General features: G+C 39.7%; 1 protein-coding gene across 2 annotated transcripts in view; it reads left to right on the top strand.

Annotated features, from left to right (window-relative positions):
* Positions 1-25,141, top strand: part of cunh20orf27 (chromosome unknown C20orf27 homolog) — a 43,631-nt gene that overhangs the window by 3,657 nt on the left and 14,833 nt on the right. For both annotated transcript variants that reach the window (XM_040045097.1, XM_040045098.1), the window contains exons 2-3: positions 1,941-2,044; positions 16,991-17,124. In XM_040045097.1, coding sequence (XP_039901031.1) covers positions 2,026-2,044; positions 16,991-17,124 — 153 coding nt within the window. In that variant the 5' untranslated portion in view covers positions 1,941-2,025. The remainder of the gene's footprint in view (positions 1-1,940; positions 2,045-16,990; positions 17,125-25,141) is intronic.

Here is a 25,141-nt window from a genome sequence, read left to right on the forward strand (position 1 = left end):
AGTTATTATCATGACATAAAGAGTCTCAAATTAATGAGCTTAAATTTTCTTGCAGCCTGGTGGAACAAACCTGTGGCCCATCTCAACTGACCCCTGATGTCTTAGAAGTAAAACTTTTAAAAAATGAATAAAAGCTGTAGCTTCAGCAGGGCGCTTGTGATGCGAAAGGAGACACACACGTTTTTTCTTAAATCTGTAAACAAATCCTGCTAAATGTCACCTGTTACTGCACTAATTCTGTTCTGGAGCTTTAAGAAGTTAACAGTGTAGCAGCACAAGATCCAGTTTTCGACCAGCTTCGGGCTCGAGTGACCCTCCAGCTCACAGAAGGTTTTCAGAGCAGATTGGCAAGTACAATTCACTGCACAATCTGATATCTTGGTTTGATTGTGTCACCTCAGACAGATGAAAGCAAATAAATAAAGCACTTAATATTCTTGGTGGTATTATGGGTACTGCTGTATGTATGTACAAAAATGTGCACGTAAATAACAAATATTAGCCGAGCTTTTTTTCCCCTTCGTGATGTGGGTCTCTACTGTGATGACATTGACACTTGAGTAAATTACACAGACCATTGGAGAAAATGGTTTCATATTGATGATTTGTATCTGTGACTGCTTGTTTTCAATCCATTCATGTGCTATAATATATGAATGTACTGTATCAAGCATTTAGGTTTATTATTGTCAGACTGACACAGAAAAACCAACATTTTCTACCAGAGTTTTTGTTGTTTAGATCAACGGCTCAGGCTTATTTTAAAGTTTTCGGTCCTATCTACTCCAATTTATGGATTTCAACATTTCTTTCTTTTTGGTTGTTTTACTGTTTACTGTACCAAAGTCAGTGTTGCCCTACCCTGCTCTGAACTTACTACAGTAAAAATAAAACATGTTCACTGTCACCATTTAGTGTTTCCTCAGTGAGAAAACTCATCAAGTTTTGTGCTCACAGGGGGAAAAAACTTCTTCCATGTCCTCTCTTGAAATATAAAGTTTCAAAATGATGTATGAAGATGTGCGTGGGTGTGAGAGGGAATATTATTGTGTAATGAGAATAAAGGCTTTCAATTCAATTTCAATTCAATTTTTTTCTGTAATGTAGGCCTAAAATGATAAAGTGTTAAAGCAATGAGGGAACTTTTTTTTAGCATTATTATTATTTTTTTTAAAGTGGCACTCACGTGCTTCCATACTTTTCATAAAACATCCTTTTGTACTAATAATAGCATTAGCTGCTCCAAATCTTAACACCTGACTTAACTTAAAAATTGTGTCACCAGGTCAAATAATTGGATGCACTACAAATGCCACTTCTAAAAAAATTCTATAGCAATGTCACAAGTTCTTGCACCTGTTGGTTAAAATTATTTAAAGCTGCTGCTTGTTGAACTCTGTCAGGCCTGCTGGTTATTGTTGTATAACAGCAGTACTGCCTGAAAATAAGACTGCTATCTTTGAGTGTTATCGTAGTAGTATATTAAATAGACCTGCATGCTATGTCTTTCATGTACTGGCTATGACTACCTTGTGCTGCACTGTACTTTGCATAAATATAGTTAAAGTTTCTCCGTGTTTATAAGAAGAGTAGTGATGAAGATTTTCCATCTGTGCGAAGCCCACTGGCAGCAGCAGCCTCAGCCCCTAGCTAATCCTCTTAGACTGTTTTGTTGTTTTCCTTTAATTGAAGTCTCTGTCGGGAGTCTCTGGTTCTCCTGGCTTGACTAGTACAGGACAGCTGTGCTCTCAGCTGAAATACACGCTAACGGGGGGTTGAGGATTTAGGAACAAGCACAGGGAGTCCAGCCATTATTTCACTGTTTTTACTTTTCGCTCATGTAAATCTTTGTAAATCTTCCTCTTGTTTTCTGTTGTCACCCCCTTGTGTGATTGCCTCCTAACTTCTTAACTTTTCTTTTTTTTCCTTTTTTTTTGCAGAGTTGTTTTGAGGTCGGACTGCTGAGATGACAAGGCTGTGACAGTGTGTGACTAAGTGTGTCTGTATTGGACTCATTCCTGTGAGATGGCTACTGCAAAGAAAAGTGAGTGTATACTGTTGTATGCATTATTTAAATGTACTTCTAAGTCATTCTGTAGTAATGTGCCAGATGATGGTGTGATTGCCTGCAATTTTTAGAAACAGGAAATGCCCACTTTAAACTGGTGAGACAGACAGACAAACAGCAACGGCTGTAATATTCAACATATAGGCAGCCCACACTAACCCGAGATTCGAATGTTTTTGTTTTTTTAAGTTCTACTGAATAACTCAGTCGTGTGGCAACAGACTGCAAAAATAATTTGCATAAAGTTATTTGGGAAGGGGGGAGGTACTGAAAGAGGAAACCAGTTTGCTGATACATTTGGTACAGGAAATCACGCACAGTCATATGAAAAACTGAGTACACACAAGTTGTAAGTTGTAAATTTGCTGCTGTACGTGTTGTGTGACTCACTTTGGGCTAAGCGTTAGCTGTCACACAGACGGCCTCACATTTTGTTCTAGAATACGTTGGTATATAGAGAAGTGCATGGTCGACTCGGTGATTGCAAGGTGTCCAGGTCCTGTGACTGAAAATCAAGCCCAAATCATCATGCCTCCACCACCATGCTGACATTTGGTATGCTGTGTTTGTGCTGTGTATGTTTGGTTTTCTCCTAACGTGGTGCTGTGTATTATGGCCAAACACTTCCACTTTGTCATATCTGTCCAAAACACATTTTCCTGTAATTCCTGTTCAGATGCTACAGCCGAGTTGGCTTATTCTTTTTAGAGAGACGATGCTTTTTCTTGCTAACCCCTCCAAACAAGCCATACTTGTTAAGTCTTTGTCTAATATGATGAACTTTAACTTTTTCATGCACTTTAACATTTAACATGCCACTGAGGCCTGTAATGTTTGAATGTCGCACTTGTTGTTTTTTCTGAGCAGGTTCTCTGAGCGTTACATGGTCTGACCATGAGGCTAATTTGCTTACATTGTGGCTTTGTGTTAACATATACCTGAGTGCTCCAGACCAGCAGACTGCCAAAACTTCTGCTTTTATAGAGGTGCTCACAGTTGCTGATGATCAGTTAATCAAACGGATTTGATTAGGAATATCTAAACTGCTACTTGCCCTCTTAAGTAAGTAAGGGGTAAGTAAGGGTTTGTTTTTCACAGGAAAGGATAGGAAAGGAAATGGTGAGTAGTCGTGTGAAACTTTCATTTTCACATTACTATATATAGATGCGTAAAAAAAAAAAACCCAAACAAAAAAAACAGTTTTACTCATCTTGGACATGAGCTACAGTTTTAGATGCTTCATATTTGGCTAACTGACGTAGCACCCCATATGGAAAAGAAATAGTAAAAACATATATGATTTACTCATGAAAGTGGCCACTTTCTCATTACTTTCATATATTTTTTTAGTAAGTATACAAAACATACAAGTTTCATTATATAATTTTTCAAGGGATCTTATATGTGTTTTCACCCTTGTATGCTTTTCATACAAGTTTCATACAAGACAGATAAAAACTTTATAAGATTTATATATATCTTTTCCATATGGGACTTCTTCTGTATTCATTGTTTATTAGAAGGTAAACGAAAGGAAAAAAATAGAGTAACTAATTCCCTGTTAGAATTCATGATGACGCATAACCACAGATTAACCATTTCAGCCATGACACAGCCTGACTTAAATTATTTTTTTGATTGAAAAGCAGAAATGGTACAGTGAGGCATGCCAGGGAACAATGACTATGTGTTTATCTCTATGAAAACTTAATCTCCTTCCCAGTAGTTATGGATACTTGTTGCCTTCACAGACCACTTTGCAGACCTTTGTTAGGTTCACTGATGGCTGGTTTTACAGGGTTTGGATTGGCTCAGATATCACAGGAAGAGTGTCTCTTAGAAGTTGTTACATTTAGTACAGTAAAAGTATTTTATAATAAGCAGTAAAAATTTTACTGTGGAGATTTCAATCATTTTCTTTTGTCCTTTGAACATTGCCGTGTGCGAGTATCTGTGGTAATCTGTAACACACAAAATGTTATTGTTGTTGTTTGTTTTTTAAAAATCTTTTCCCAGGAGGATTTTGTAAATTACTGTGCGCTTTCATCTGCTGCATATCAGCGGGATCAGTCTCCCTCAGTTGTCTTCATATGAAATTTTATATTTGTTGTAGCTTGGACCACTTCATGGGCTTGGACACGTCTGTGTTACTTAGGGCCGAGGTCAGTGGATATAAAGGTGACAGAAAAGAAGCTAAAAGAAGACAGGAAGACATAGATGAGCGTGTGTGATCGCACTTTAACCATGCCCAGCAGTGTGCTGAAAGCAAAATTGAAGTTTTTTTTTCTCTTCTCCCCACAAAGAGTGCTACTAAATGTGGTAATATAACCAAATGTGAGAGTCTCAGGTGGGTCATATCAGAGTTGTTACCAAATATTGAAGCTTGCAGTTTGTTGGTGTGATGTTAACAGTAGACACTGGTAATATTTTTTATCTTTTTATTAACTGCAGTTTTTTTCATTAATAACAGCTGATTGGGTTTTTTGTTTTTTGTTTTTTGCAATTTTTGGAGGTAATGATATTTTACGTCCAGTCTGCAAACACTGCACTTGATTCCTAAACCCACCAGGATTAGACTGATAGGCTAACAGCCTACAGTAATATTCAGCAAAGCAGAAAGGGACATGCTGACAGGCAGATTAGTGGAAGGACATAAGTAGATGTATATTAATCTGAAATAAGCCAGTTGAGCAGGGCTGCGTGTTAATTTGTGTGTACACATTCTTTTTTTGTGCTAACTCGGGGATATGAGACCAGTGTAAACAGTGCCAGCTCTCAGTATTGTGATAATGATAGGCTTAGGGTTTGGCTCAGATCTGAGCCTTTGATGCAGTTCTTGTATGTGAAAGTACCTCAAATACACACGAAATGCTTGTGTTAAAGAGGTTATCTGTAAATAGGTTTTCAGTCAAATGCAATTTAAATATATATAATCAAAGGTTAATTTATTTAAATAATTCATCATTAAGAAAAATGTGCTTGGTCTAGTAAATTTCATTTGACCAGATTAAATTAAATGTAAGTACATTGTACTTATGTAACAAAAATTATATGGGGAATAACTTAAAGTCGGCAATCTGGGCAGATATATTTTTTTGAGTGTCTTTAACAAAGAATTGCCTTTGTTGATCTTTGTGAGTGGATTCATTAGTGAAAGAAATTACCGCCAAGTCTGTCTGGATGAGTAGATCTTTAGCATTCATAGGAACATGACACCAGATGAATGATAAAACTGAAAAGTGTTTATGAATGAGCTATTTTAGATGTACAGGCCTCTGGAAGTTACAGTTTTAAATCAGCAATGGAGGTGATGGATGGCTGCAGCATTTCTTTTGGCATGAGTGGATCACCCTGTTGAAGAAGATTAGCATTTTAGAGGGTTATAAAATCTTTTTTGATAAAAATCTAGAAGCCTGTTTACATAAAAACACAAGTAAACACGTTAGCTGTGAGCTACAGATGCATTTTTGGTATGATCCAGGGGTTAAAGCGGGATTTGGACAGCTCTAACAGCAGCTCAGATAACAACCATAGATATATATTTGTTTGTCTTAGTGGCTTTGTTAGATTTGTTTTGTTTGTGTAGAGGCTGTGTGATCTGCTGACCTTTTTTTTGCTGCTGTGGCTCTGAGGTTTATGGATCTTTGTGGATTTAGGCAGCTGCATTGTATAATATATCAGCAGATATTACTCAGGCTGGGACACTAGCTTGAGTGATATCTGCCTAGCTGTAGTATGAAATTGGAATTTGGCAACAGATAGTGAAGAACATCAGCTTAAATTCAAACGAATGAGTGAAAACCCTGACCTAACCAAACAGTGAGCGCTTCATGTATAATGTTGTATAATGTATATCATGTATAATGATCGCCTTACCAAGATGGCGCCGCGTATGGATGCCCTGGTGCTTCAGTGCGTTACTTTTGTTTTGTTTTTGTGCATTTCTTCTGTGTCTGGGCACTCCTCTGGATACTCTTACACCAGAGAAGAGCTCCTTAACTACAGGACTACAACGCCTGTGGATTTATTTCCAATATTTGTCGCATCTGCGGCAGATTTACTGCTGACTCTGACCAGGAAAGCGAGACGCCGAAAGAGAGGGAAGCGAGCCGGCGCACTCGTGCGTTTGAGGAGACGCGGACTGCGAACTGCTCTTCCTGGGATCTTCCTTTCTAATGTACGCTCACTCGGGAATAAGATTGACGAACTGGCCCTGATGAGAAGCATGAACAGAGACTTTGCCTCCTCCTGTGTCTTATGTTTTACGGAGTCGTGGCTCAGTAAGAACATCCCAGACTGCGCGCTCAAGCTGGAGGGCTTCCATCTGCTGCGCGCGGACCGGCAGGCCGCTCTCTCCGGTAAGTCCAAAGGTGGAGGTGTCTGCTTCTACATCAATAGTGGCTGGTGCACAGATGTGACAGTGATTGCTCAGCACTGCTCTTCCTCTCTGGAATATCTTTTTATCCACTGCAAACCGTTTTATTCTCCGCGGGAGTTTGCTTCATTCATCCTGGCCGCTGTTTACATCCCGCCAGACGCAGATGCGCAGGCAGCTCAGTGCGCACTCGCGGAGCAGATTCTCCACATGGAGCGGACATTCCCGGACTCTCTCATCATTGCTCTTGGGGACTTTAACAAAGCCAATCTGAGCCATGAGCTTCCGAAATATAAGCAGTATATTAAATGCCCGACCAGAGAGGAGAGGACATTGGACCACTGTTACAGCACGATCAGCGGGGCCTATCGCGCGGTGCCCCGCGCTTCACTCGGACTTTCTGACCACGTCATGATCCACCTGATCCCCGCGTACAGACAGAGGCTGAAGCTCTCCAAACCTGTCGTGAGGACTAAAAAACTGTGGAGCAACGAGGCTGTGGAGGAGCTTCGCACGTGTTTGGAGACCACAGACTGGGACACATTGAAGGCTGCTTCTAACAGCTTGGACAAGTTTACGGACACTGTCACCTCCTATATCCACTTCTGTGAGGACAGCATTGTGCCATCACGCACCAGGGTGAGTTATAACAATGACAAACCCTGGTTTACTCCTAAACTCAAAAAGCTGTGGCTGGAAAAGAGAAAGGCGTTCAGAAGCGGAGACAGGGACTGCTACAGAGAGGCCAAGTACAGGTTCACTAAAGAAGTGGACATTGCTAAACATCAGCACTCTGAGAAGATGCAGCAGCAGATCTCAGAGAATGACTCGGCCTCTGTGTGGAAAGGTTTTAGGAATATCACCAACTACAAGCCTAAAACCCCCCACTCCACTGACGACTTGCTCTTGGCCAACACCCTCAACAACTTCTACTGTCGTTTTGACGAGCCATCAGGCAGCCTTCACACCTCCAACGGCCCCAACAATAGAGGCATTTTGGACACTCATTCCCCCACCTCTCCCCCCTCCATAGAGCCATCACCACCTTCAAACTGTTCACCTACAACACCCCCCTCCTCACCCCACACAAAAGAGGATTTCACACCACCTCCTCCCACCACAACTCTTCATATTCATGAAGCAGATGTGAGGAAGCAGTTTAAGAACCTGAATGCTCGGAAAGCTCCCGGCCCAGACGGCGTGTCTCCTGCCACCCTCAGACACTGTGCAAACGAGCTGGCCCCAGTGTTTTCTGGCATTTTCAACTCCTCACTGCAGACATGTCATGTGCCTGCCTGCTTCAAGTCCTCTACCATAATCCCTGTCCCCAAGAAACCTAGGATCACTGGACTAAATGACTACAGACCTGTGGCTCTGACATCTGTGGTCATGAAGTCATTTGAGCGCCTAGTTCTCTCCCATCTCAAGACCCTCACGGCCCCCCTCCTGGACCCCCTGCAGTTTGCATACAGAGCCAACAGGTCTGTAGATGACGCCATCAACATGGCCCTACACTTCATCCTGCAGCATCTGGACTCCCCAGGAACCTACGCCAGGATCCTGTTTGTGGACTTCAGCTCTGCCTTCAACACCATCCTTCCAGACCATCTCCGAGGCAAGCTTTCCCAGATGAATGTGCCTGATCCCATCTGCCGGTGGATCACTGACTTCCTGACGGACAGGAAGCAGCATGTGAGGCTGGGAAAGAATGTCTCGGACTCTCGGACCATCAGCACCGGCTCCCCTCAGGGCTGTGTTCTTTCTCCTCTGCTCTTCTCCCTGTACACCAACTGCTGCACCTCCACCCACCAGTCTGTCAAGCTAATCAAGTTTGCAGATGACACCACCGTTATTGGGCTCATCTCAGACGGGGATGAGTCTGCCTACAGGAGGGAGGTTGAACGTCTGGTGTCCTGGTGCAGCCACAACAACCTGGTGCTGAATGCCCAGAAGACAGTGGAGATTATTGTGGACTTCAGGAAGCACACAGCTCCACTCCCCCCCATCATCCTGACTGACACCCCCATCACCTCTGTGGACTCATTCCGCTTCCTGGGTACCACCATCACCCAGGACCTGAAGTGGGAGCCCACCATCACCTCCGTCATCAAGAAAGCCCAGTAGAGGATGTACTTCCTGAGGCAGCTGAAGAAATTCAACCTGCCAACACGGACGATGATGCAGTTCTACACTGCAATCATCAAGTCCATCCTCACCTCCTCCATCACCGTGTGGTACACTGGAGCCACTATCAGGGACAAACAGAGACTGCAGCGTGTTGTGCGCTCTGCTGAGAAGGTGATTGGCTGTAGACTCCCATCTCTGCAGGACCTGTACACCTCCAGGACATTGCGGCGTGCAGCTCGGATCTCAGCTGACCCTTCTCACCCTGGACACAGTCTGTTTGACCTGCTCCCCTCAGGCAGGAGGCTCCGGTCCATTCGCACCAGAACCTCTCGCCATAAGAACAGTTTCTTCCCCTCTGCTGTTGGACACATGAACAATAACCATATGACTGTCCCCGCCACTAACACATGACCCTACGCTGTGTCACTGCATCATTCCATGTTTGGCACTGATCACCACCTGCACTCATGTATATATCTTTCTACGTAGCACTTTTAATTCTTATTCCTACTTTTATTTTTTCATGTCTATTTAAGTGCTATTTATGACACTATGTTTGCACTGAAGCACCGCAGCAATTTCCTAATGTTGTAAACCTGCTCAACATTTGGCAATAAACCCCTTTCTGATTCTGATTCTGATTCTGATGTTTACCCCACATAGCCTGTACTTAGGTGTGCCGTCCAAGTGTACTAACAGCTAGTCAAATTTCAATGACTCATTTTTTTTCCATCTGTGAGAACAGTATCATCTGTGATTTGTTTGTGTAAAAACCTCTCGTTCTTTCTTTGAACTCCTAACTGGCTCGCCAGCTTGTGGCAAACACTCATCTTTATCCATCCTCCTTTAACAAATAAAAAAAATAAAATAACCTATGACTTATTTATTACTAGTTCTATTTATTGCAGCTTTCAGTTTCTTTAAGATGATCATGCTTAATTTGCTGAGCAGTCATTGCCCTTTAAAAGTCTTCTTCAATCATCCCCTTGTGTCCTTTGAACTCAGCCGATCTGCTCTTTCATTGAATTGTATTTCTAATTATTGTTCTTTACATTTTGCATTTGTGAGACCATGTTTCACACCCCCAAAATATTAGTAGGGACATAAAAATATCAGTGGTAAATCTTAACTGTAGTAACAACCAGGGCTGGGCCATATCATATGGTCAGTGATAATAATATTATAAATATAATATAAAAAATGTCATATCATTGCTATAGCGATGCTATACAATCCCGGGCGTGTCTGAAAACACTGTGCCAGGCTCCAAACATTTAGTATCTAAAAATGAAGGTACTCTAGAAACCTCCAACAAAGCAGAGTCCTTCAAAATAGATGAGAAAACCAACCCCACCAAATATGGAAGCAGCACACTTATTTTACCACACCGCTGAGTGAAACCAGGCTATAAAAACAGCAAACACTAGCAGCATGTTTAAAGTCACTTTTATTCCTTATTGTGAAGCTCAATTTGAACTTCAAGTCATTATTAGTATGTATGCCTAAATGCATCGAGTTGCTGCAAGATAATTGGCTGATTACATATTTACAATACTGCGCAGTTGAACAAATGTACCTTATAAAGTGGCCAGCGAGTGGATCTGTAAATACACATGTAACGTCATAGTCATTTGTTAGTTTCTGAGCAAAACATTACAGCTGTTAGATTTACAACTCATGCCATTATTTTTTTTCTTAAACTGCTAATTTTTTCACATGGAGTCAAAGTTCAGGTAGACTCGCTGTAGATAAAAGCACATTTCTTAATCGGACTTTTCAAGCTATAGCATATCGTTTTGACTGTGAAAGGCTGCTTTACTGCAAAAAGTCTGCCTTTACATGAGTAATTACTCTCCCATGAAGCCCTATTGTATGAACTTCAAGGCTTCACTCAAAAAGCCTTACAGCAGGGTGAAAAGTGCTCTCATGTGATTTAGATGATTATAGTAAAGCTTAATATTTGATAGAGAGCTACGTCTTCTCAGAAAGAAAGAAAAAAAAGCATACATATTATTGCTGAAGTTTAAATTATGTGTGGTGATCATTATATCATTGTATCCACTCACCTTCTATTTGAATAAAAAAGGAAAAAGAGAGCCCTAGGCTCTATTTTTCAAATGTTATTAAGTTTCCCACGTATATTGGTACTCTATACTCCAAAATAAGATACAAGAAATGTCTAGTAGATGTTAAAAGATTTGCTCTTGATCAGTATAAAGCATTACTCCTACAGGAGCTGATGAATTTAAGCTTATAGCTGATTCAGAAATGCATTTGTAATGGTTCTATAAAACAAATGATGATATCAGATAAAACCTCTCTGACCTCTGGGTGTCTTCAATAAAGGTAAAAAGAAAATGTGCACATAAATTATGAACTAATTAAATTATTAAAAGGTTTTTGTAAAAAACAAACAAAAAAAATCACATAAGTTAAAAAAAACAGGTTTAATAATGGTGACTCACCTGAATCCAAAAACTTCAGGTCCATCATTCAGAGGTTATTCAGTTTCTTGCATTTGGACCTGCTACAGCATTTTTTTTGTTTATTTATTTATTTTTTGTAGATATAGGTTTCATGTGTGTATTGTTATTGGTTATAAATGATGGTTTATCTCAATTTGATCTTCATTGTCAATTGAGACAATCCCAGTACCTGCACACTCCCCAGTCCTATATGAACTGCTCCAAATGTAAAGATACACCTTTTAATTGTGACGTTATAATGTGACTTTGAAGTGTTGACGTATTTAAAATGTAGCATACATCAATAATTTCTTTTATTTGAACAGGATTTAAAATTGAGAATTTTTTGTCACAGATTTATTCCATTTTTTTTCTTTGCCTAAACTAATTACCCTAAACATAAAACAAGTAGTATTCCTTTTATCATTAGAGTATTTTTATAGTAACATTGAGAACTGAATGAGCACATTTACGGTACTGAAAAATGTTTGAAAGTCAAATACCTGATGCCAAACACTGTGCTCCTAAAATCAAATATGGAAGTATCAGGGTGAATATCGTGACTTGGGAAAGACTCATTATTAATACTGTGGCATGTGTTGAATTCATAAAAAGGCACAGATCAGATAAGAAAACTCATTTTACGGATAATATTGACATACTCTGACTCTTCTCATCCTTTATCTGGAGACTTATAAGGTAGCGTTGTCTAGGATAACAAGGCTAATAAATTCAGTTTAAAGTTAGTTTACATTTTGCTTATCTTGTTTTAGAACTTCGAGTATGGGATATTGTTAATATTAAAAGGCTTCTTGTTGTTTTCTTTGATATGAAGAGCTTTGGATATGAAACATCATTCCTCAGTTTCCAGTTCTATTTCTACACAGTGATCCTGCACATATGGAACATGATGTAACTCCACAAACTCATTACTGTGACCCAGATTGCTGATAGCAAGCACTTCTAATCTCTAATATGAGTCTGAATAAAAGTTAAATGGAACTAGAGCGACAGTAAGGCCTGTGCTTCGTGTAAATGTAGCTGCTTGTGTTAGTATATGTACTAAAGGTAAATGCATCAGTCTTGTGCTATGAGTTTGAATACTGGATTGCACTGGAGAGCCACTTATGGTATGCACGGTCACATCGGGGTTTGGTTCTAAAAATATGTACTCATCGTTCTTACAGCAGACGTTTGTATCTATAAAAATAACTTATTGCTTTATTAATATTTTCAGTTATACTGCTACAGCTGGGATAGACTTCAGGCCCCCCATGACCCTGACATGGATAAGTGGAAGAGAATGGATGGATGGATGTTACAGTGATCTCTGCTGTTAGGGCCAACATATCCAGCATTTTGCATAATGATGTCTGTGTATGTATATGTATTCCCTGTGAGACCAAAGTTTAGGCCTAAAATGTCTGAAAATGCTTGTCTGCAGACAGTTTTTTTTTGTCTGTTGTTGGCTTTGAATGATGTCATAGAGAGGGGGTATCCTTACATGGCTATGTCAGTCGTATAGCGCTTAATATGACCACAGAAGTTCCACCCACTTTCTTAAAACCTGCTGTTTGTTAAAGACAGCCAATTAGAGGAAGGTTTGCTCAAATGAAGAGGAGCTAAAAGAACTTGTGTCAGACACAAGATGAATTGAGGGGCTCCACCAAGTCCCACTAATAGATAAATGTGGATTATTTTAAATTGTAAATCATGCAAAACTACTCTAGTAGAGACTAGTTCCACATAAATCAGTTTCTTGAAACACTAGAGGGCTTCTGTTTAGAAAATGAACGTTAGTCACTTTCTTTGAAAGTGCAACACTTTGGTGTAAAGATAAGTTATCAATACCAGTTTCGGTTAGCATTAGTAGAGGCCAATCAGTTGAAGAACTACTGGAAAAAGATGAAAGAACATTTTCATATCTTTTGACTTCTTTACTTGTTAAGGCAAGACGTTTTAAAATGAATTCACCGTTGCCACTGAAAGGGAAGTAGCAGCTGCCTGCAACCTTTATTGACATTAACCTCCTTGCCCCAAGGAAAAATTGATGTTTGCTCGGTGATTGCATTGAACTCTTTTGCTGTCTGAGGCAAATTAGTTAACAAGTGTTCAATAACAAGGTGATTGCACCGGTTGCCTGTTGGGAGCCAGGCTGCTTCCAAACAATGGAGACCTGACTTAGTGCAGTCACTCACAAACAGGTCACAACACAGTGCGATTAACTGGAGTAAGTCTGTGCTGATGAGTGCGACTGGTCTGCGATGTCTTACAATAGGGCACTTGAGTAAATTGGTTCTCGAGTGGTTGTATTATGGTTATATTTCTTTATGTGTTTCTTTAAGTGCTTAAACTCCTGTAGTTAATTTGCCATCCTGCAGTGACTACATCACTATTTATAGAGGAATTTTAGTTTCAGATCTATGAGGTTTTACCGAGTATCTGAATATATCTAAAGGATTTAATATGAATTGAATATGAATGATTTCATTGTACACAGCAACAAATTTGATATTTTCGCCCTGTTGTTAGAGTTAATTGACAGATTATTGCAAACATGAAATTACCAATTTGACCCCATACAGTCACAAACTGTAGACTGTCTCCTTGTTATTGCCATTTCATTGTGCCATCCAACCATCCAAATTGTTGCAGTTCTAGTTCTTGTACCTTTCAAAGGCAACACGATTGCAAGTTCATTGCACGTGATGTTTTCTTTGATATTACCTAATGAATGTAGAATATCCAAGTTTTTACTTTATTTCATTTCTTTTTACTGGCTCTGCTGCACATGCTGGGCTTTGGTTATTTTTACAGGAGCTAGCCTTAAACAAAAATTCTATTTGATTACTTTAACAAAAAAAAAAGTAGGTTTAGGTTGTGCTACATAATTAAATGAGCTGGACCAGTTATACCTTACACAAATTGAACCTGTGCATATTAATATGCTCACTTGTCAGGAAACTGGCCTTTATATAAATTTAGCTTATATTAAGCTGATATGTCTTTATTTTCAGATTACTATTGGTTTTCTGTTTCTGTGAGATAAGAGATTTATTATTTTGATTTAATCTGCTCTTCAAGATAAATGCTAGGATATTGCCTAGCTTCACTGTCTTAGATTGGTAATTAGTTCAGATGGTATCAGCTTCACCAACTGTTGGCTTATTATAATTTGGCAGAGGATGTTTGACAAAAACCCTGTGCTTGAATTAAAGTAACATTTCTGGTCCAGATCTGAAGGGCAGGAAAACCCTCTGCCAGTAAATGTGAGGATAGTTTAACTTCAGACTTGACTTCAGAAAAAGAAATAAATCTCCCCAACTGTCAGTTTGGCAAGAAACAAAATATGGTTTAAATTACTTTCTTGCACACCACGAATGAGAAAATGTATTAAAAAAGACATTAATATTCTGACTGCTGTAAATGAGCCTTGATTGGAGTGAGTGTGACTTTGGTGACATTTAGCTCACTGAATTAATAATGCTGATCCCAGATAGCTTTTCAGTGTGGTGGTGCATGGGCCTGTTACACTGTGACTCCGAACATAAACACACCTAAGCCAAAGAAGTAACCCAGCAAAGTTTGTTCCATGGTGAAGTTATGCTTTATAAAATCCAAGTTAGACATGTGGGCCTTGTTGTCAAACAGTCTTTGTTAGAGATTAAACAGAGATAAAACACAGTTTTAAAAACAACAACAACTTCCTTGAGAATATGTGTGAATGCTGCAGCAGAAGTAGAAGAGCTTGTATGAATTTGTGAATGAGATTGTATAGAAGGCTTTGAGTGCTCAAGTACAGCTAAAAAAGTGCTTAACAAGAACCAGTTCATTTACCATTACCATACAACTGTGCAGACAGAGGTTGGTTAAACAATGACACTATTGCAGATTGTATTAGTTTGAAGTTGTATTTAATATTATGACATGTTAAATGATAAATAGAGAAAGTAAAGCTCTTTACATGCCATCTGAAGCACAGTATATCCATCTTAAGGTGTCAGAAACTGTTTAATCGAAATAAAAGTGGTTAAAAAATGTCCTACTTCAGCTAAAGCACTGACCTCCTTCTGGGATTCTTTGGAGAAAAGCTATCGATCAAGTAGTTCAAGTTCAACTCCTCAAACTCTTCAGATTTAGTGGCTATAAGTGACCGGCTGTGAGTGCGCCTCCTTGTTATCTTTAGAAACTAACATCTTGAATATTAACACAAAGGACCGTTATCCTTGCAAAGCACTGACAGGAAGCAGCAGATAGTCTTCACTGTATATAAAGCTAGTTTGGGCTGCTTCCTTATTCACAGCAGGTAGCTCCACATGTTTGAGTTGCAGATTTTTATTTTTTCATGCCAGGTCTCCTTCCTGATTCGACCTTGAAGGGAATTGTGTCTCCTCCTGGGACCGAGCTGGGGATCTTACGCTCATTAGAGCCCAACATACATTAGGAATATTTAAATATGTAAACCGTAATTAACTATCGTTTAACTCCACTGGAGATGTCAGAGGGCGCCTCCAGTCTGCTAGCACCAATCATAGCACTGCTGCTCCACCGCTATGATTCGTCTTAATGCTGCAGACCTCGTGTGAACGTTACAAAACATACAGACATTCTTATAATCGTACTATATCGAAAAGAAACAAAAAAAGCAAACTCCACCCTCTTTCTTTACTGCATTGTTTCGTCTGTTTATGACCACCTCAGAGTTCTCTATTAACCAAACTCGCATGGCCTTGCACAGTGTTAGAGGATCACAGCATAGCTACAAGGACACACAACAGTTAACGGTCTTTAACCTGCAAGCTCCCCAGTGATGCTGAACTGTGCCCACGTGAGATAAATACTGGTGATTATCTAGTGAATTGATGGAGTGGGCGTGATGTATGCTGACTCCCTTATACTCTATTAAGGCAGCACCCGAAACCAAACGGAGTATTTCCAGCTTCTTGAGGGGACTATCTCCTGATTTTTGTCTACATGTTAAAATAGGGCATCTTAGGACAATTTCTTGACTTGATATCTCTGATATTGTGACTCACTCTCTGGAAGCTCATGTGTGATAACAACTGAGGGTTCAGACGTGCACTCACACACTGCAGCATCACTTACTTAAAGTGTTTTTATGGGCAGTAGCATTCACGGTGGCTTAAAGGATATCGTCCTATTAATAGAGTATTTCATAAATATTTAAAAAGTTGCTTAGGTATATTCTTTGTACTATTTCTCCCTGTCTTGCTGTTTAGCCGGTGTTGAAAGGCTCTGGGAAGGAGATGCTTTGAAAGGGGCTCAAATTTATGGAGGAGACCTTTGAACAAATTGTTTGTTTTTTCAGGGAATTATTATTTTTTGTGGAGGGCTGTTTATTTGGAGAAGGATTTTCCATTCTCTCACACTGGGGATGAATGCCTGGGCAGAGGAAAAATAAATAAAAATGTGTCAGTGTGTCCTATGATAACACTAAAATCTAAGGCCAAATCAGAAGTTTAGATTGCAAACCTTTAACTCTTTTATTTTGACACTGAGGTAACAGTGAGATTCACATATAGGTGTCTGTAATGTGATATCACCCTGTTTATCCTGTGGGTAAAGATAGCTTTAAGACTCTGGGTATGTGTTTGGTGTCTTTGTCTCATGCTGCGAAATGAGCGTTGGCCCAGTCAGATGGTCACTTAAAAAAAAAGAATAGAAAAAAAAAGTAAATATCTGAAGGGGATAAAATCTTTGTGCCCTGATGTGTGTTTGTGTGTGCATTTTCAAGGCTTTAAAGCACCCAGAGGGTGCATACTAGCAAAGCATGCGCATGAGTGATTGTGAAGTGCTCTCCAGCAACTCTCCATTACATCACTTAAAGGAAACAACCGGCTGCTTAATGTGTGTTTTCTCCCTTTAAAGGGATGCAGTGTGAATATTTGTACATAGCAGACCTTCAGCTGCTCTTCCGTCTTTCCTCTTCCTCAGGTTGTGCTAAGGCGGGAGGCGTGCGCTTCTCAGAGGAACCCCACGCTGCATCTTCACACGTTCATTTCGATGAAAAGCTACATGACTCCGTTGTCATGGTGACTCCAGAAGATGATGGCAACTTTTTGGTCAAGGTTAGTTTAACCTTGTAATAGTTTGACACTTAATAGTTACTGAAGATTAAAGAGATGTCTTTTAATGTAGCTCAGTTTGATTTTAATTTTTTTTAACCTTTTTTTACAACAAGTGCAGTCAAAAAGTTTCACAACTTGTTCCTTGAAAACCAAAAAAACCCCAAACAAAACCCACCACAGCTAAATTCCTGTCTTCTGCTTGTGAAGCACTGTGAGGCTTTAAGGACTTGACAAGATTGTTTCCTTGACATCTTGTTCAGACCACCAGCTGAGCACAAACGTGAACTTATTCTTCAAACCAATTTGACTTTTATACCAAGGACGATCGCTAATGATGAGAGCCGAGTCTCTGTCCGACCGTGGTGCAGGTTTTAGTGGAAGAGCCTACATCAGGTCAGGAGTCAGAGAAGTATGATTGTTGTTTATTTTTAAACATTCCTGGGTTGTGCCCCGAAATTTCCTCCTGCAGAAGTTCAGGTTTCTGCTCTAACATCCTGACATGTCACATTTGATCCAAATGACTTGAAATATGGCCATGATTTTAGCTCATCACTGTGCCCTATTGCCAAATTTGGCTCTCTGCAACCTTCTTTTTCCTAAGATGAATTTCAAGTTGCTGATTAGACACAGAGGAGAAGATACGTGAACATGGGAATGGACTTTAGAGTATATCCAGATGTAGATAAGAAGGTCAGAGTTGCACAAGGAGCTTTGAAGGCAATGACGGCTGAATTTAAATCAAGTAAAGTTTTTCTTTAGCGTTTTTATCGGTGCGCTTGTAGAACAGTTTTATCTCACTTCCTGTGTCCTGCTAAAGAGTCTGAAGACCACTCTCCTCTTATGTATTGTCTGTATTAGTTGCAGTCAGACCACAGTCTCGCCTTACAGGAAGTCTAATATAAGATGCTATTTCTGACTGTCAGACGGCAGTTGAGGTAATTCACTTTACTCTGTTTCTCATCAGTTCTATATCATTGAACCCACGAATGGTGGTAAGAAAGATAGCCTTTACTCATTTATAATAATTCTTTCAAAAAAGTTAATAGTACTTCAATATATATAAAACAGTAGGTGATTAACATGCAAATGTGCAAACATGTGGATAAAATCATATTATTATCACTGTGCACTGAACAGTCTTATGGCAGCTGATATAAAGGACCTCCTGAGGTGATCAGATGTGCACTCTGGTGCAGTCAGTCTTTGACTGAAGGTGCTGCTGTTGATAACCTTCAGGCCACAGAGTGGGTGTGCAGGGTTGATTATAGCTGATTTCAGCTTCAAGTGCATTCTTCTCTCTACTGCCTGCTGGGCTTTTTCAAGTTCAGACCCGACTGCTGGGCCGTTCCTCTATAGGTTTGTCTACTGTTCCTCTCTGCTGTGCGGACAGCTTCTCCTCAGCAGGCCCCAACAAAAAGCACTGGCCACCACCATATGGTAGACACACTGCACACCAAGGGATGGCAGATATTCAGTGACCTTAGCCTCTGTAGAAAATAAAGTCACCTTTGTCCTTTACTGCATACCGCCTCTGTATGGCTCTTCCATATCTGTGGTTGACCACCACTTCCACTTAATTGCTTCAGATTGTTGTTAGTGTTGAAGGAGGATTAATATGAATAAAATTCTCTAGGGATTCATAATAAAAGTCAGTAATTATCAAAATCTTCAGGCAGGACAATTATTGACTGACCTCCAGCTGCTACATGTATTATATAAATGGAAGAAAAAATGTCTTACGTTGTCTCACCTTCAATGTAAATGCCATGCTGTTGTTGTTTGGTGCTATAGATGACAGTACTGAGCGCTAAAATAATGAATAAAACCCCTTCTGTTCATCTGGACGTTGAGAGGGAGAAACATTTCATCACTCATCTAAGTGACTTCTTCAGTCTTCGGGATGATTGAGACTGTTTTCAGTTTTCACATGACACATTAGATCGATCAATCTATCTTATCAGTCTACAAAATAAAAAGCAGTGTGATGAGTGTAGACACAAAACAATGTCTAAGTTGTGTGAATATTTTAGTTAGAGGATGTTACTAGAAGTGGATATGGAGAGCTAATAAGAGGACGTGTTAGATTAGGTGGCATTAAAAAATAAATAAAATAAAGCTTTTGTAACAAGTAGAGTCAAAAATTACATCAACATGCTATGAAAAGTCAGTACTTATTTTATTTTGTAGTTTTTTTCCTGATGTAATTCTCAAATTTTAGTATTTGTAAATGTTTAAGTAATAGGGGTAGGCTAGAGTCTCAAAAAGATATCGCCATATTTCAACAGAAATTTGTGATCGTGATAATTTGATGATATACAAACAAAATACTGAACCAAGTTTCATCAGCGATTGCAGCTCACAGGCAGTTTCTTTTTGATCATATTTTTCCATTTTGCTCCTAGGTTTTCATTTTCCCTTTTAAGAGTACTGATGGTTTGAGGGACACTAAAAGCACACGTGTTACTTCTTTCTTTTATACTGTGCAATTATTTGACAAGGGGAAATTATCAAGAGCAATAAAGATGTTAAACCTCCGTCTGTGAAGGATAGGAAGACTGAAGACTATTTTTAGTCTGGTGATTATGTGTGTTTTGTTTATATGTCTGTCTGTTATGAATTAATGTAGTGATGAGGTGCTTCGCTGATGACGCGTTGGAAATGTTCGGAGGCACTTACTTAAAATGATCACCCTAAGCTCAGCTGTCTGGCAGCATCACACGCTCTGGATAAGAAACACTCTGCACCAGTTTGCTTCCAGCCTGTTATTCTGTTTGCGTCATGCGTGTCACGTACACCAGAGAACCAAATTCAATTCCACTTTTATTGTCATGGGGTGCAGGTGTAGTTTCAGAGTGGATGTCAACAAAGGCTGTAAAAAGGTTGATTAAAGGTTTGCCAATACAAGATCTTACTTCTCTGGCACATGTCTTTCTAACAAGAAGCCTCCAACCGGCTACATTTATAAAAGTAGTGATTAAAAATATTTTTAAGTTTTGTTTTCTTTTTCAAAAAACAAATCTACTTTTCACAGATTATATCTCTTGTGGCGTATCAGTTTAAAAATTCAGAAATAGTACATAAGGGCTAATTTCTTTGGATGGCATGTTTTCAAGTGGCAGATATAACAGAGAGAGGTAGGTCTTTGATCTGGTGTACCCGTCCCCTCGCTTTCTGTCAGAATTGATAGGTTGTATCTGTGAAACATCGAGTCCAAGATTAAAGTCTTTTCATTCCTGCTAATCTTCTCTGTCAGCTTTAAAGTTTAGAGAACAATGATATCGGACGGCGCATCTTTCTGCTCTCGGCTCTTAAACCCTGGAGGAACCAACAACAAAGGAAGGTGCCTAAGGTCCAACATTGTTGTAATATTAATGATAAATCACCCTGTGACTTAACTTGTCATACAGGCTTGATCTTTAGATGATAGTAATGATAATGAACCATGTTGCTAACTGCACAATTAATTTATTTTTTACTTTCTTTTTACAGTTCTTTACAGCTGCTTTGTTATAGAGGTGGTTGTTCATCAACTTTTATTCATTTCATTGTTTTTTTTTCTTTATTTTTCTTTTCAACGTTATTATCTGTGAATGTAACGTGTGGGATATCTGTCAGTAGAGATGCATTGCTAGATTCAAATTCATAATGTTGTTACTATGTTCAGTTGTTTCGACATATTGCACCGTTTTAGACCCAAGCTGAAGTGTCTCAACAACTTATTTTTGAATAGCAGTAACATCTTTTAAAAATACTTCCCAGAAATTTTTTTGCTTTTCCTCTGCCAACGTCATGAATTTGAGGAATGTGTTTATAACTGTCTGATGGATTGCCATGAATCTTTGAAGATTACAAATCCCACAGCTTTTTACTGCTCAGCTGTAAAAAGTCGAGTGGGGTGTTATCGTCGTGAACAGTATAACTTGAGAACGATGGGAGATAGGATATTCAAATTGATCTACTAAAAATATTGGAGAGCTTTCAATGGCAATCCATCCGATGTTCATTCATCGTAAACATCAGGTTCATCATGCCACTAAAGCAAAATTGATCACTGAAGTTGGCTCCAGAAACTCGTGTTTGAGTCAAGCGTTGTTTCATTTACATAAATGTGCTCATGGTTAACTGGTGAAGGCTGAAATATGAGTTGCAGTGATACTCTTTTTACTAGAAAAGATTTTCTCTTCAATAAACCTTGCTGGTAACCTCTGTGTGTTGTAGTTCTATTATGGTGGAAAGTGAGTAATTCATTCTCTGTTGTCACCAGCATGTTGCTGCAGTCACTCTGTTGATGGGGGAGTGTGGGGTTAAGTTACTATAATAAGCCAGAAAGCCCAAGTTTCAGTGTAACAAGCACCTCAAACTTGTGGACGAGTATTTAAAGATCACCTTTGACCTAAGGTCAGAGGTGATCTTTAAATTCAAAGTGACTTATAAGGCGTACTATGTATGTAGTTGGTCTTTAGTCACATAAATGAAACGCGATTAGGCAGAAGAGTGATGTCCATCTGGGACACTGTAATCAAGATTGTAGGGCAATTTGGCGGCTTCCACAAACAAGTGCCCTCCCCAATGTAATTTTAATGGATTAATTTTTAAGTCTATGAGAATGCCTCAGTTTGTTCACTAATCAATGTATCTTTGTTATTACAACATTCTTTTTTCTTTGGTAAATAAGTTTAAAATAACATAAACAGCAACTTGAAATAACATCTCACTTTGAAGTAGTGTCACAGATTTGTTGTTGTTTATCTCTTTTTCTCATGTTGTTGTTGTTTTTTTAACGGTGCCTTTAAAGTCTTCAGAGTGTAACTTTCCAGATTCATAACTGCAAACTTCAGTATGAAGATTCTTGTTTCGGGCTAAGTGTCTGTGGTCAACTCTGAAACAAAGAGGTGGATGCAGTGAGAAAGCACTGCATAAATTTGATTCTTATTTTCTTGGTTCATAAAATTTGCATACCAGACATGTGTCCCAAAATAATCAAACCCCAAAGTCACAAAGTCACATTATAATGTTTGTTACGGCCTCCGGCCTCAGGTGGCCCCGCCTTCCTCTAGGTAAAGCAATGTGTTCCAGGACTCGTGTGTGATTGGTTACTGGGAGACCCGTGCCAACCCTCTCTTATGCAGAATGAAGTGTGCCAGACCACACGGACGATTGGCTGCCCCGGGATCCCATGATGCTCCAAGAGGCAATCAGTGGCTGATCGTACCCACCTGTGGCTACAAAAGGCTGGAGGTCCTTCACTCAGTGGCTGCTGCTTAGGACTGGACATGCCGACATAGTGCACAGCAGGAACTTCAAGCTCAACCAACAGCAAGCACATACAGGATGAAAACAGGAGGAGTAAAAACAGCATGTATGCTACTGTTGTGTGCCTACCACTCATGACTCAAATAATTAAAGTCTTATTTCCTGCTCTCGTTGTGTTAGCTTAACTGTAAGCCACCTGGGTAACAACTTACTAGCCAGCTAGCCAGCAGCTATTATCTTAATGTATATATAAAATATTGAATATGTAGTAATGAGTACATTGGGTTATATTGAATAGGCAAGTTTGTCCTTGCCTTTTACGCTTAAACTTGGGCTTATTTAGACACTTTCTGGCTTCTTATAGTAACCTAACCACCCCTGTCAACATACAGCGGCTGCAGCAACATGATGGTGACAACAGAGAAATAATTACTTACTTCCCACAACATTAGAGCTATAAAACACAGAGGTTACCAACAAGGTTTATTAAAGGGAAAAACTTTTCTGGGAAAAAGAGCCTGCATCTCAGGTTTCAGCCTTCACTAGTTAACCATGAGCAGCTCATGTAGATGAAATTTAAAGCCATTATGTCTCCCTTACAGATGAATTGTAATAATTTTGGTAATTCTCTTAATTGCTATCTGAAACTTTGCACTTTTTTGTGGTTTTACGTGTTACCCCTCAGCCGTAAAAGTCAGATGGGGTTGTAACCCTGATGGATGGGCGAGCAGGTGGGCAACACCAACAACCAAGTTGTGAAATCGGTAACTCGAGATCAAAGCAACGTAGGAGTTTCAATTGATACCACGTGTGCATCTACGAGAATCTGACCTCAGGGGCCAGAGGTCAAGTTTTCTGAAAAACTTGTGACTTTAAGAAAGCAAAGTCACCTAGGATTTCTGAATTGATACCATAGATGGTAAATGGAATGGTTCTTACGTAGCTCTTTTCTACTCCATCTTAGCACTCAAAGCTTCTCTGTATGTGCTTTCTATCTAACATTCACATGCATTCTTGCTCTGATGTATCAGCAAGCAACTTGGGGTTAGTATCTTGAAGTAGTGCGCAGACTGGAGTAGATGGGAATCAAAGCACCAACGTTCCCATTAATAGGTGACCTCTACCACCTGAGGTACAGCCACCTCATAGATGCAGCTGTTGGTAGGCTGGGAGTAGCACTGTTTTGTCTGCCTTATTCAGTGTTCTTCTTTTGACTGTTGTTTACTTTAGCTGCAGTGCATTTGACCTCTCAGGGCCACCGTACAAGTGTAACTGGTGTATAAAACCCATCAGCTAGCTATGCAGTCTGCCTTTACAAACATTTGTGAAAGAAGGGGCCATTCTAAAGCCCATGGTACTGTAATAGGATGTGACCGTTGCAACAAGTCAGTTTATGAGATTTCCTTCCTGGTATTATTGCAAAGTTGAAGTGTTTAAAAACCACAACAACTGGGGCACAAAGTGGAAGACCATTTACAGAGCGAGGTTGCTGATTCCTGGTGTGTAAAAGTCACTGACGCTTTGATGAGTCGGTACCTGCAGGACTCCAACTCTCCTCTTGTATTAACATCAGCACAAAAACTGTGTGATGGGAGTTTTATGGCATGGGTTTGCTTGGCTATAGCTGTGTTTAAAAAAAAAAAAAAAGAAGTTATTAATTTATTGAGATGGAAAAATTAATGTATTTGGCTATTAGTCAGGACCCCCATAGTCTAGACACTGATTGTGGTAAGGATGGAGGCTTGGGTTGTCTGAAGTCTGAAGGGGAGAATGACAGAGCAGAGAGTGGAGGCTGATTGGCTAAAAGAAGGCTGGTAAGAAGATGATTGGACTAGGGTAATGATGTCAGCATTGAGTTTGACAACGTGGGAAAGAGGAAGCAATGTAAAGAACAGACTAACAGCCGAACACCCAGGAAAGCAGGCAGATGAGTGATTACAGATCTCTTTTTTTAACTTGCGCATTCGTTTAATTTTGCAGTAACAAAAGTGTGTTTGTTAATGTGCGTGTGACTATTCTAAGCTTTCCTCCGATGATAACTGCCCTACCAGAAACCAAGTTGAAATGTCTTAAAGTTCAGTTCATGTTACTAAGCCTCTTGAAGTGTTAACTCTCACTCACAGCCAGATCATTGTGATTGAAAGTTGTGTGTGAGCGCGTGGATGGACTGCAGACACTTAGTTCTCAGTCACAGATCGGCCCGTTTGTGCAGTCGTGTTTCTAAAAGCTCTGTAAGTGCAGGCCCAGAATATTGTGAGCTCGGTTTCGTGGCTCTTCGTGGAGGGGGCATCGCTAATGAACTGGTTAGGGGGTGAGAAGGAAGGTGCCAATCCCTGCAGACAGATCACTGAAGAAGTGGGCGTGCGTGGGATGGAAGCGCTATGCATCCAACAGCTGTATGAATGCAGCCCTGATGAAGGTAATTTACATTTCACAAATTGTGTATGTCCATGTGTCAGGTGCGGGTCGGGCAGATTTTCTATTCAGTGTTTCTGCACAGAAATTTTAGACGCGGTGATGCAAATGAGCAGCTGTCAGTGCTGCAAAGACCGGCTGAAGAAGCCACACGTTTTTAAATTTAAAGTGTTTATGAAGTTTAGTTTCTGTAGTGCATAAGGTGAGGTGTTGCTCTGCATAACATTAGTGGTTCTACATGCAGATTACCAGTAATCTCATTACTAAGTAACCAGATTAAAGGCTAATTAGTGAAGAGTGTGTGGTTGTCTGCTGGAAAGATTAACACAAAATAAGAAGATGAAAATAG

The sequence above is a fragment of the Simochromis diagramma genome, unplaced genomic scaffold (genome assembly GCF_900408965.1).
Source record: "Simochromis diagramma unplaced genomic scaffold, fSimDia1.1 OVJJ01000590.1, whole genome shotgun sequence".
NCBI lineage: Eukaryota > Metazoa > Chordata > Actinopteri > Cichliformes > Cichlidae > Simochromis > Simochromis diagramma.